Here is a 12,221-nt window from a genome sequence, read left to right as displayed (position 1 = left end):
GCTAGGCCAGTGTTTATTACCCATCTGTAGGTGCCCAGAGGGCAGTTAGGAGTCAACCACATTGCTATGGGTCTGCAGTCATGTGGACCAGACTAGATGGCAGTTTCCTTTCTTAAACGGCATCAGTGAGACAGATGGCTTCTTCATAGAATCCCTAACAGTGTGGAAACAGGCCATTTGGCCCAACAAGACCACACCAACCCTCCAAAGAGTATCCCACCCATTCCTCTACCCCATTACTTTACATTTCCCCTGAGTAATGCACCTAACCTACACATCTCTGAACACTGTGGGCAATTTCCCATGGCCAATCCACATAACCTGCACATCTTTGGACTATGGGAGGAAACCGGAGCACCCGGAGGAAACCCATGCAGACAGTCACCTGAGGCTGGAATCAAATCCCCAAAAATTGGCATTGGATACATGGGCATTGTTAGACTCTTAATTCCCTTAGTGATCTCAATTCTGAGGAAGAGTAACTCAACCAAAAACATTAACTCTGATTTCTCTCCACAGATGCTGCCAGACCTACTGAGCTTTTCCAGGACATCTGTTTTGGTTCTTAATTTCAGGTGTTTGTCAAATTCAAACTCCACCATCTATCATGGCAGCATTTGAATCCAGATATCCAGGACATTAAAAACAAAATCAGAAGTTGCTGGAAAAACTCAGCAGGTCTGGCAGCATCTGTGAAGAGAAATCAGAGTTAACGTTTTGAGTCTGTTGACCCTTCCTCAGCACCGCAGGATATGACCTGGGTCTCTACATTAACAGTCCTGATGAAGGGTTTTTGCCTGGAACGTTGATTCTCCTGCTCCTCGGATGCTGCCTGACCTGCTGTGTTTTTCCAGCGCCACATTCTCAATTCTGAGCTCCGGCATCTGCAGTCCTCACTTCCTCCTGTATTAACAGCCCAGCAATACCAGGCCATCTCCTTCCCTTGCTGAGCGTCTTCGGTGTTTGTTCCCCAGGACATTACCTGGATCTCTGTAACAACAAACTACAGGGACAGTATCAGTGGGGCACCGCCTCCCCTAAAGGGAAAGAAAACAGAAATCTCTTGCCCTCCCGGGCCGGTTTCCTGGAGCATCGCCCTCGGTGAAACAGTGAAGTGATCAGGGTCCGAATGCAGGCAGCATTGCGCAGGAGCACTTTCAGTTTGCCATTTGCCTGTCACAGTTAGGGTGAGGGAGACAGACAAGAGCAAACTTGCCCCTGGAGCTGGGAAGTTGAGTGAAGGGCGAGCGGCTGATGGATACATTGTAGCGCGGAGGGAGAGTTTGATACATTTCAGGACATTGATACACTGTATCCAGCCGGCTGGGGAATTCCCCTCCTGCAACATGGGCGGCTGCAGCAAGGCAGAACTTTACCAAAAGTTCCTGGCTTCCTACCAGAAGGATTTCGTCTCCGGCAGCCTGTGTCCCTGCGCCGGGGGTGAGCAGCTCCGCCGGGGGAAGGAGCTTCTCGATTCGATGGCCTCTCCCCGCCAGCGCTTCCCGCTGCTGGATTTCTACCGCCTGGCGCTGGGCTTTGTGGAAGCCAAGAGCGGGGAGGGCAGCGGACAGCAGTCTCTCTTCGCCCTCGGGAAAGCCTTTGAGCTGCTGGAGCTGATCTGCATCAACCTGTACCTGTGGCCCTGGAGAAAGGAGATCAAGTCGATCAAGGTCTGTGTTGGGGGGGGGGGGGGGGGGTCTGGCAAGTGGGGTTGCATGGACGAGGGATCTCTGAGTGGGGTCAGGATCACTGTGGCCGGCAGTGACATTAGAGGGTGACATTGTCAGGTCAAGCTAGTGAAGGGACCTACTCTGGGTTTCAGTTTCCTTGTAATTCCCGCAACTATTTCCCTCGTCACCTCTCCATAAACACCACACACCTCTCCCCCCCCCCCCCCGTTTCATTTTCAAAATTGTAACTGAGCGTCACTGATACAGACATTTCGATTTGGAAGAATTCAGAATTACAACATTGAGAGTATTTCACTCAAGAGGGTTGGGAGTTCTCCATCGCGGGGGACTGAGGAGGTTCCAGGTTGGGATATATTTAAGGCCGGGATTGCTGGAGTTTTGGAGTCTCCGGAAATCACGGGAGGCAGAGAGTGGGCGGGAAAGTGGAATTGAATTCCGAAGTTTTCGCATCGTACAGTGTAGAAGAGGTCTTTTGGCCCACCAAGCACCGTGTAAAAGATCCCCCATGATAGTGTTGGATGCTAGACGCGGCTTGATGGGCTGAATGGTCTCCTCTTGTTCCTGTCTTCTGTGGGGAGGTACTTTCTGGTCCCAGTTTCTATACACTGCATTCCTACAACACACTTTCCCTGTAACCCATTCGGAAGGGTAAGTGTATGGTAACACTTGCTTTTCAGGGGGTCTGCACAGCGCTGGAGAGGTTAAAGTGAATGTAGCCATAACTGCCCCCTCCCCTGGAAGGTGCTGGCATTGACCCACCCCAAACATTCTCCAGCAGCAGACCCTAAAGCAACTCCAAATGCAGTTCAGGGATACAGAGAATAAGAGGAGCCTAAAAGTTCAACCAAGTGTGGGGACTAGAGTCCCCCTGACCTTGTTCAACTCCAGCTATGTGTCATTGTTTACTGCGTTACATGTTCTCCTGGGAAACTGATGCTGCCATTCCCACGTGAATGCCGATGCAACAACAACTTTATTTAGCAATCTCTTAATGAAATCAAACATCCTTGGGCACATCAGGGGACTGTTACTCAGCAAAAGGACAAAAGATAAGAGTCAAGTGTGGAGGGATTGTCTTAGGAGCAAAGGCTAAACAGGTTGGGACTACTCACTGGAGTTTAGTGGAGAGAGAGGTGATCTCATTGAAACATACAGAATTCTTAAGGGGTTTCACAGGGTCAATGCTGGGAGGATGTCTCCCCTCAAGGGAGAGTCTGGGACCAGAGGGCAGAGTCTCAGAATAAAAAGACACCAATGTAAGACTGAAGAGGAATCTCTTCTCTCCAAGGATTGTGAGTCATTGGAACTCACATTGAGCTGTGGAGGCAGAGTCCTTGTGTACATTTAAGGTTGAGATGGGTTCTTAATCAGTCGGCACATCAAGAGATATGGGAAAGGATCGGAAAGTGGACGTGAGGAGTATTGGATCAGCCAGTTGAATGGTGGAGCAGACTCAAGCAGCTCATCCCTTATTCTTGCTCCTCTTCCTCATGGTCTTATTAGACCGAGTGTGGCATCACGTAGCCAAGCAAACCTGGAGGGAGTGGGATGTGAAGGGGGAGGGAGGAACTCTCTGCTGGTTGGAGTCATACTAGGCAAATAGGAAGGTAATTGTTGGAGATCGGTCATCTCAGCTCCAGGACATCTCTGGGTAGTGTCCTCAGCTCCATTGCCACACTGAACCAAACCATAAATTGGAGGAACAACACCTCATCTTCCGCCTGGGCAGCCTCCAGTCCGGAGGACTCAACATCAAGTTCTCCCTCCCAGCCCCCGACTCCCTTCCCAGCCCCTCCCCCTCCCTTCCTTTTCTTTGATCGACCCTTCCTGCCAGCCACCAACCAGAAAGCCGCACCCGCCACGACGTGGAGCTTTACTTCCGCCACTGCCATCTCCTCCATGCCTTTGACAAAATCTCCCAGCCTCCCTCTGAGGACCCTGTCTCCTGCCTCCACCCACTCACCCCCTACCAGCCTTGTACCCACCCTAGACCTCTTCATTGCTGACTCCTGACGTGACATCAGCCGCCTCAATTTCTCCACCCCCCCCCAAACCAACTCCAACCTCACTCTTTCCACACCAACCCCCGTTTCACCATCAAACCCGCTGACAAAGTCTGTAGGGCAGACCTCTGTGTCACAGTGGCCGAACACCAGCTCTCCGACACCATGTCCTACCTCCCCCTTGACCATGATTCCACTTCGACCCATCAAACCAAAATCATTCGCACTGTTCATGCCCTCATCTTCCCTCCAACCTTATAGTCCCCCAGCCTTGCACTGCCTGGTTCTATCTGCTCCCCAAGATCCACAAGCCCAACTGCTCCAGCCAGTTCATTGTCTCAGCATGCTCCTGCCACACCGAGCCCATCTCGTCCGACCTTGACTCCATCCTCACCCCCTTGCTTCAGGCCGTTCCCACCTACATCCACGACACCAGCCACACCCTTCACCTCTTCACTAACTTCCAGTTCCCTGGCCCCAGCGCTTTATCTTCACTATGGACGTGTGGTCCTTATACATGTTCGTACCCCACAAAGATGGCCTCCCGGCCCTCCACTTCTTCCTTTCCAACAGACCCATCCAGTCCCCCTCCACCAATACCCTCCTCCACCTTACCGAACCAGTCCTCACCCTCAACAACGTTTCCTTTAACTCCTCCCATTTCCTCCAAATCCAGGGGGTGGCCATGGGCTCGGATGGGCCCCAGCTACACCTGCCTCTTTGTTGGCTATATCGAACAGTCCCTACACAGTCACTGTGCCCCACCTCTTCTGCCATTATATCAATGGCTGTATCGGTGCTGCATCCTGCCCCCAGGCTGAACTGGAGCAGTTCATCAACTTCACCCACAACTTCCACTCCACACTCAAATTCACTCGGTCCATCTCTGGTACCTCCCTCCCCTTTCTTGACCTCACCATTTCCATCTCCGACGACAGTCTCCAGACGGATGTTTACTATAAACCCCAGACTCCCACAGACTGCCTGGACTACACCTCCTCCCACCCAGTATCCTGCAAGACCTGCATCACGTTCTCCCAATTCCTCCACCTCCACCGTTTCTGCTCAGATGAGGAGACATTCCACTCCCAAGCATCCCAGAGGTCCATCTATTTCGAACAACGTGCTTTCCCCCATCTGTCATACAGACAGTCCTCCACCACACCCCCTCCATTCCCTGCCCCACTGCTCTAAACCCACCCCCTCTTCAAATGCAATGAAGACACCCACCAGTCTCCGCATCATCCTTAAACATTTCCGCCAACTCCAACATCTCCGCCTCCCCACCCCTCTCTGCTTTCTACAAGGACTGTTCCCTTCGACAGTCCTTGGTTTGCACCACTCTCCCACCAACCCCCACGAACCCCCAGGAATGTTCCCCTGCAACCGGAGAAGATGCAAGACCTGCCGTCACACCATCACTCCTCGCCTCTGCCCAGGGCCCCAAACAGTCCTTCCAGGTGTGACAGAGGTTCACCTGCCTTTCTTCCAACCTCGTTTACTGCATCAGGTGCTCCCGATGTGGTCTTCTCTACATCAGGAAGACCAAACGTAAACTCGGGGAACGGTTTGCTGAGCATCTCCACCGGGCCCGCAGGGACTGACCGGACCTCCCAGTCACCGCCTATTTTAATAACCCATCCCATTCCCTTTCCAACATGTCCATCCTCGGCCTCCTGCTTTGCCACAGGGAACCAGACGGCAATTTGGAGGAACAACATCTCATCTTCCGCCTGGGCAGCCTACAGCCTGGACGACTCAACATTGAGTTCTCCAAATTCAAAAAAACTCCCTTCCCGTCCCCCGATTCCTTTCCCAGCCCCTTCCCCATCCCATACATTCCTCTCATCGACCTTTCCTTCCAGCCACCAACTAGATTCATCCCTCCCATTGACCAACCAGGCCGTACTCTCTACCTGTGCTCACCTATCCCTACTTCACCATTCCACCCCTCTCCCCACTCAAAACCCTTCCCCATTTCTCCCTTTATCTACAGTTGCCCTTACCCTCACCCCCAGTCCTGAAGAAGGATTATACCCAAGACGTTGACTCCTCCACCTCCTGATACTGCCTGGCTTGCTGTGTTCTTCCAGCCTCCTGCTTGTTTACCAACCATCTTCAGCTGCTGCTTTAATAATCTTCCGTCCATCATAAGGTCAGAAATGGGATGTTCGCTGACAATTGCACAGTGTTCAGCACCATTCGCGACTCCTCAGGTACTGAAGCAATCCGTGTCCTAAATCAACAAGACTTGGATCATATCGAGGTTTGGGCTGACCACTGGCAAGTTACTTTCATGTCAGACAAATGTTAGGCAATGACCATAGGAGCAGGTGCAGGCCATTCAGCCCCTTGAGCCTGTTCTGTGTTTCAGTGAGATCCTGGCTGATCTGTGGCCTAACTCCAAATACCTGCCTTTAGCCTGTATCCCTTAATACCGTTGCTTGACAAAAAATTATCAATCTCTGATTTAAAGTTAACAACTGATCCAGCATCAGCTGGTGTTTGTTGAAGAAATTTCCAAACCTCTACCTCCCTTTGTGGGTAGAAATGTTTCCTACCATCTCTCCCAAATGGTCTGACCCTAGCTTGTAGACTATGCCCCCAGTTCTAGAATCCCCAATCAGTGGGAATAGTTCATGTTTATCTATCCTGTTTTTTCCTGTTAATATCTTGGAAACATTCCTCAGATTGCAACTTTTTCACGCAGAGGGTGGTACGTGTATGGAATGAGCTGCCAGAGGGTGTGGTGGAGGTTGGTACAATTGCAACATTTAAGAGGCATTTGGATGGGTATATGAATCAGAAGGGTTTGGAGGGATATGGGCTGGGTGCTGGCAGGTGGGACTAGATTGGGTTGGGATATCTGGTCGACATGGACAGGTTGGACTGAAGGGTCTGTTTCCATGCTGTACATCTCTATGACTCTAACCTTCTAAATTCTAGCGAAAACAGGCCTAATTTGTCCAATCTGTCCTCATAATAACCCCTGAAGTTCATTCTTGTAAACCTGCAATATTCTCCCCCCCCCACCCAGGTCAATCTATTCTTCTGAAGGTGGTGCCCAGATCTACCCACAGTGGGGTCTAACCAGGATTTTGCACTTCTGCATTCTTGTACTCCAGGGAAGTTAAAATGGGAAGCAATGGTCTGGTATTATTATCACTGGACTGATTATCCAGAGATCCAGGTAACATTCTGGGGACTATGTTTTGAAACCTGCTATAGTCGATGGTGGAATTTGAATTCAGCATAAAATCTAGAATTAAGAATTTAATGATGACCATGAATCCAGTGTCGATTGTGAAGAAAAAACCACTAATATCCTTTAAGGAAGGAACTGCCATCCTTACCTGGTTGTACATGTGACTCCAGACCCCCAGCGATGTGTTTGACTCCTTACTGCCCTCTGGGCAATTAGGGATGGGCAATAAATGCTAGTCTGGTCAGCGAAGCCCTCATCCTGTGAAAGAATTTTTTTTAAAAGTCCTCTCAATATAAAAGCCAGCATTGCATTAGCTTTCATGATTATTTTCTGCACCTATTTGTGACATTTAAATTCTGCACCTGAGTCCTAGTGTCTGTTTGGATATCTACTGTATTCATCTTCATACCATCCTGAAAGTACCCTGATTAATCCTTTCTTAGTCCAACATGGATAACTTTCCAATTGCTGACATTGAACTCTGCCACAGTTTTGACTATTCACTCAGTCTGCCAATATCCCTTTAATTTTATGCTTTCATCTATTTTGTCTACAATGCAGCCTAAAAGTGTGTCATCAGCAAGTTTCCACACCATTATCCAAGTCTTTAATAAATAATGTGAATAAATGAACACAGATCATCTCCAACAAGACAGAATCTAACCATCACCCCTTGATAATCAATGGCATTACCATTACTGAATTCCTCACTATCAACATCCTGAGTTTACTATTGACACAAAACTGAACTGGACTAGCAATTTAAATACGCTGACTACAAAGGTAGGTCACAGGGTGAAAGTACCACAGTGAGTAACTCAACCACCTGACTCCCCAAAGCCTGTCCACAAGTGAGGCACAAGGCAGGAGTGTGATGGAGGACTCCCCACTTGCCTGGTTGGGTGTAGCTCCAACAACACTGAGGAAGCTTGACACCATCCGGGACAAAACAGCCCGCTTAATTGGCACATTCACCAGCTTCAATATCCACTCCACCAATGCTTGGCACCAGCAGTGTCTACTCTTTGCAGGATGTACCACAGTAGGTCACCAAGGATCCCTCAATGACACCTTCCAAATCCATGACCATTTCCATCTAGAAGGACAAGAGCAACAGATATACACCACCTGCAAGTTCTGACTCGGAAATATATCACTATGCCTTCACTGTCACTGGGTCAAAATCCTGGAATTCCCTCCCCAAGGGCATTGTGGGTCAACCTACAGCACATGGACTGCAGCGGTTCAAGAAGGCAGCTCACCCCCACCTTCTCAAACGGCAAATAGGGACGGGCAATAAATGCTGGGCCCAGCCAGCAATGCCCACGTCCCACTGGTGAAAAAAAATCTGCATTGGTGTGGGACAGGAGTCACACAGCATCTGACCCTGAGGATTCAATCAGGATCCAGTCAATTTTATGCCAATCACAAGTATATTTAAAAAAAGGAAATTTTAAAAAAAACAAGGTCACTGTTACCAGAGGCTTTCAAAACCATTTTTCACAGAAAAAGAAACTAGTTCACGATTCACCTTCAGGTGAGAACCTGCTGCCTTTATCCAGTCCATTCCAACATATGACTCAAAACCACACCACTGAAGTTAACTCTTAATTGACACTTCATAGCAACTTTATTTAAACAAAACCTTTTACAAACTGCAGCAGTTACCTGGAACGTATAGCGCAGTAAACCAACCATTCTGCCTAACTGGTTTGTTGGTGATCTGCTCCAGACAGGGTACCTGTCATTCCATCTTCATAAACCACAGTAAGCTTTTCTACTCCTTTACTCTTACACATTTAGCTTGTTTTCATTTGAGGGTATCTACATTATTCGCCTCGACTAGTCCCTCTGGGAGGGGGTTCCTTCCCATAGTCTCATCACTTTCTTAGTAAAGATGTATCTCAGAAATGCTGCACCCTCCCATGGCAGGGATTATGTCACCCCTTTCTTCCTCATTCAGAGGATGTGGGCTGCACTAACTGGACCAGCATTTATTGCCCAACTCTTAATTTCCCAACCATGTGCATTTATAACTCCATCATACATAGGGGCAGAAGTAGGCCATTCAGCCCATTGAGTCTGCTGTGCCATTCAGTGAGACCAAGTCTGATCTGATCTGACCATCCTCAACTCCAGTTTCCTGCCTTATCTCCATAACCCTCAATTCCTTTACTGATTCAACTCTATCTATCTTAGCTTCAAATATACTTAATAACCCAGGATCAATAGCCCTCTGTGGCAAAGAATTCCATAAATTCTCTCTCCTCAGAGAGAAGACATTCCTCCTCATCTACGTCTTAAATGTGCGACCCCCTTAATGATGCCCTCTGGTCCTAAACTCTCCTCCAGGGGGAGGCATCCCCTCCATGTCCACGCTGTCAAGTCCCCTAAGAATCAATGAGGTCACCTCCCATTTTTCATTTTCATGCTATGAGAATTGTAGAGAAATGTTTTTAAAAGAATTTAACAGTCACGTCGATAAAATATTCATAATGGCCTCTTCGTTCGAAGCAAGTATGAGGGCACTCCCTTTGGTTGTATCACTGAATGCAAGCCTGTAGTTGTCAAGATGTCCTGCTGCAGTTGTATGGAGTCTTGGTGAGACCACACCCAGAGTATTGAGTCCAATTTCAATCTTCTTTATACAGGAAGTGCAACAAAGGTTCAACAGATTAATTCCTGGGATAGTAAGTGAGGACTGCAGATGTTGGAGATCAGAGTCGAGAGTGTGGAGCTGGAAAAGCACACCAGTCAGGCAGCATCCAAGCAGCAGGAGAGTCGATGCTTTGGGCCTGAGCCCTTCATTAGGAATGGGCTAACGAAGGGCTTGTGCCTGAAACGTTGATTCTCCTGCATCTCAGATGCTGCCTGATCTGCTGTGCTTTTCCAGCTCCACACTCTCAACACTAATTCCCGGGATAGAAGGATTGTCCCACGAGGAATGTTTAAATAGACTGTCTGGCCTTTCATTCTGGAGGAGCTTAGAAGAATTGTGGTTTGATCTCAGTCAAGCATACACAACTCCGACAGACTATGCCATGCTCGATACAGGATGTTCCCTGTGGCTGAGAGGTCTAAAACAGGGGAGGCAGTGGTATAATGGTACTGTCACTGCACTAATAATCCAGAGAGACAGGATAATTTCAAAGGGCGTTGGAGTATAAGAGTAAGGAAGTCTTATTGCAACTGTACAAGGTGCTGGGGAGATGACATCAGGAGTACTGTAAACAGATATCTTCCATTATTTAAGGAAAGATACCATTTCGTTGAAGACAGTTCAGAGAAGGTTTACCTGGATGATCCCTGATATGGAGGGATTATCTTATGAGCAAAGGCTAAACAGGTTGGGATTGTACCTGGGAGAGTCCAGGATCAGAGGGCACAGTCTCAGAGTAAAGGGGCATCAATTTAAGACTGAGATGTGGAGGAATTTCTTCTCTCAGAGGGTTGTGAATCTTGGAGATTCTTTGCCACAGAGAGCTGAGGGGGCAGAATCCTTGTATATATTTAAAGCTGAGAGAGATAGGTCAGTAGATAACTCAAGGGATTTGGGGAAAAGGCAGGAAAGTGGATGTGAGGTATATCTGATCAGCCATGAGGGGCCGAATGGCCTATTTATGTTCCTATTTCTGTGTTGCTTCAGGTCCCATTTGACAGGGTCTATTCTAAGGACAGAGGAGTTTTTCCTTACGAGCATCACCAAAAGCATATTAAAGGCAGCTAACTCTTGGCTGTGTATATCAATACCAGCAATATCTTTAAAAAATCCAATCAAGAAGTATGATCACTGTTCTTATTTCAGCTCAATGTCTTTTGTCTAGAACTCAGTTCTGAAGAAAGGCCGTTGCCCAAAACCTTAAACTGTGTCTGACATATTGAATAGTGTTGAGCATTTTGGCTTTTATCTTGGATTTCCAGCATTTATGGTCATTGCCTCATTTCTTTCTACCTGCTATTTATCTCTTTACTGTCAGCTGCTTTGCTTTCTACACTGGTGCTTTTCAATGGGAGGTCATTTGAACAGCAATCTCTCTCTCTTAGCAATCTGTTGCTCAAGAGAAAGAATGTGCATTTGTGTAGCACCTTATGGAGCACCAAATCCCAAAATGCTTTGTGGCCAATGAAGTCATTTTGAAACGCTGTCACTGTTGTAATGTAGGAAACATACCAGCCAGAAGCAACTCTCTCAATCTGTACACAACCCACACCCTCCACTGCAGACCACTCAGTAGCAGTGGTGTGTACAATCTATGAGATGCACTGCAGAAATTCACCAACGATCCTCAGATCGCACCAGGACAAGGGCAGCAGATACATAGGAACACCACCCCCTCAAGTTCCCTGCCAAGCCACTCACCATCCTGACTTGGAAATATATCACCATCCCTTCAGTGTGGCTAAATGTCCCTCTTTAAGGGTATTGTGAGTATCTTTTATACACCCAAGTTCTGCAGCAGTTCAAGACGACAGCTCAATAGGATAATTAGGGATGAGTAACAGTTGCTGATCTTGACTGTGGTCACATTCCCAAGGCCAAATAAGAAAACACAAGCAGCAGCAGTCCAGATTTTATATTAAGATGAACAGTCAGGCTTTCAACTCAGCACTACTCCGACAACACGTTCTAACAGGTACATGTTCAATTAAATTAAAAAATCCAGAAATTCCTGTCCGAATTACAGTTCTCCTCCAAAAACCTTGCAATACCTGTGACCTTGGCAAAAGTCTCATGTTGTTCCCATGCATGGACGGTTGTAAATTTGAGGCAAAGTGCTGGAGAAACTCAGCAGGACTGAAAGCATCTGTGGAGAGAGAAAAACAGAATTAACCTTCAAGTCCAATATGACTCTTCTCTAAACTGGAAAAGACCCAGTTCTGAAGAATAGTTTCTCCAGATCGAAGCATTCATCTTGTTTTTCCTCCACATTGATGCTGTCAAATCTACTGAGTTTCTCCAGTTTTTTTTTTGTTTTCATTTCCCATCTCCCAATATCCACAGTATTTTGCTTCTATGTGAAATTGTCAAACTTGCCCACAAACCATTTGAGAACAGTTTAAGGCTTTTAACAGTTTAGAGTTTTAATTTTAAAAATCACACAACACCAGGTTATAGTCCAACAGGTTTAATTGGAAGCACACTAGCTTTCGGAGTGACGCTCCTTCATCAGGTGATTGTGGAGGGCTCGATCGTAACACAGAATTTATAGCAAAAATTTGCAGTGTGATGTAACTGAAATTATACATTGAAAAATTGATTGTCTGTTAAGCCTTTCATCTGTTAGAATACAGTGATAGTTTCACTTCTTTCATGAAAGATCT

The 12,221-nt window shown here is 47.4% G+C and overlaps 1 protein-coding gene across 1 annotated transcript in view; it reads left to right on the top strand.

The window, feature by feature from the left end:
• Positions 1 to 1,085: 1,085 nt before the first annotated feature.
• si:ch211-189a15.5 overlaps positions 1,086 to 12,221 on the top strand; it is a 21,057-nt gene continuing 9,921 nt past the window's right edge. The window contains exon 1 of the mRNA XM_043706542.1: positions 1,086 to 1,670. Coding sequence (XP_043562477.1) covers positions 1,347 to 1,670 — 324 coding nt within the window. The 5' untranslated portion in view covers positions 1,086 to 1,346. The remainder of the gene's footprint in view (positions 1,671 to 12,221) is intronic.

This window comes from Chiloscyllium plagiosum, chromosome 17, assembly GCF_004010195.1.
Source record: "Chiloscyllium plagiosum isolate BGI_BamShark_2017 chromosome 17, ASM401019v2, whole genome shotgun sequence".
Lineage (NCBI taxonomy): Eukaryota > Metazoa > Chordata > Chondrichthyes > Orectolobiformes > Hemiscylliidae > Chiloscyllium > Chiloscyllium plagiosum.
This window is presented reverse-complemented; position numbering and strand designations above follow the sequence as displayed.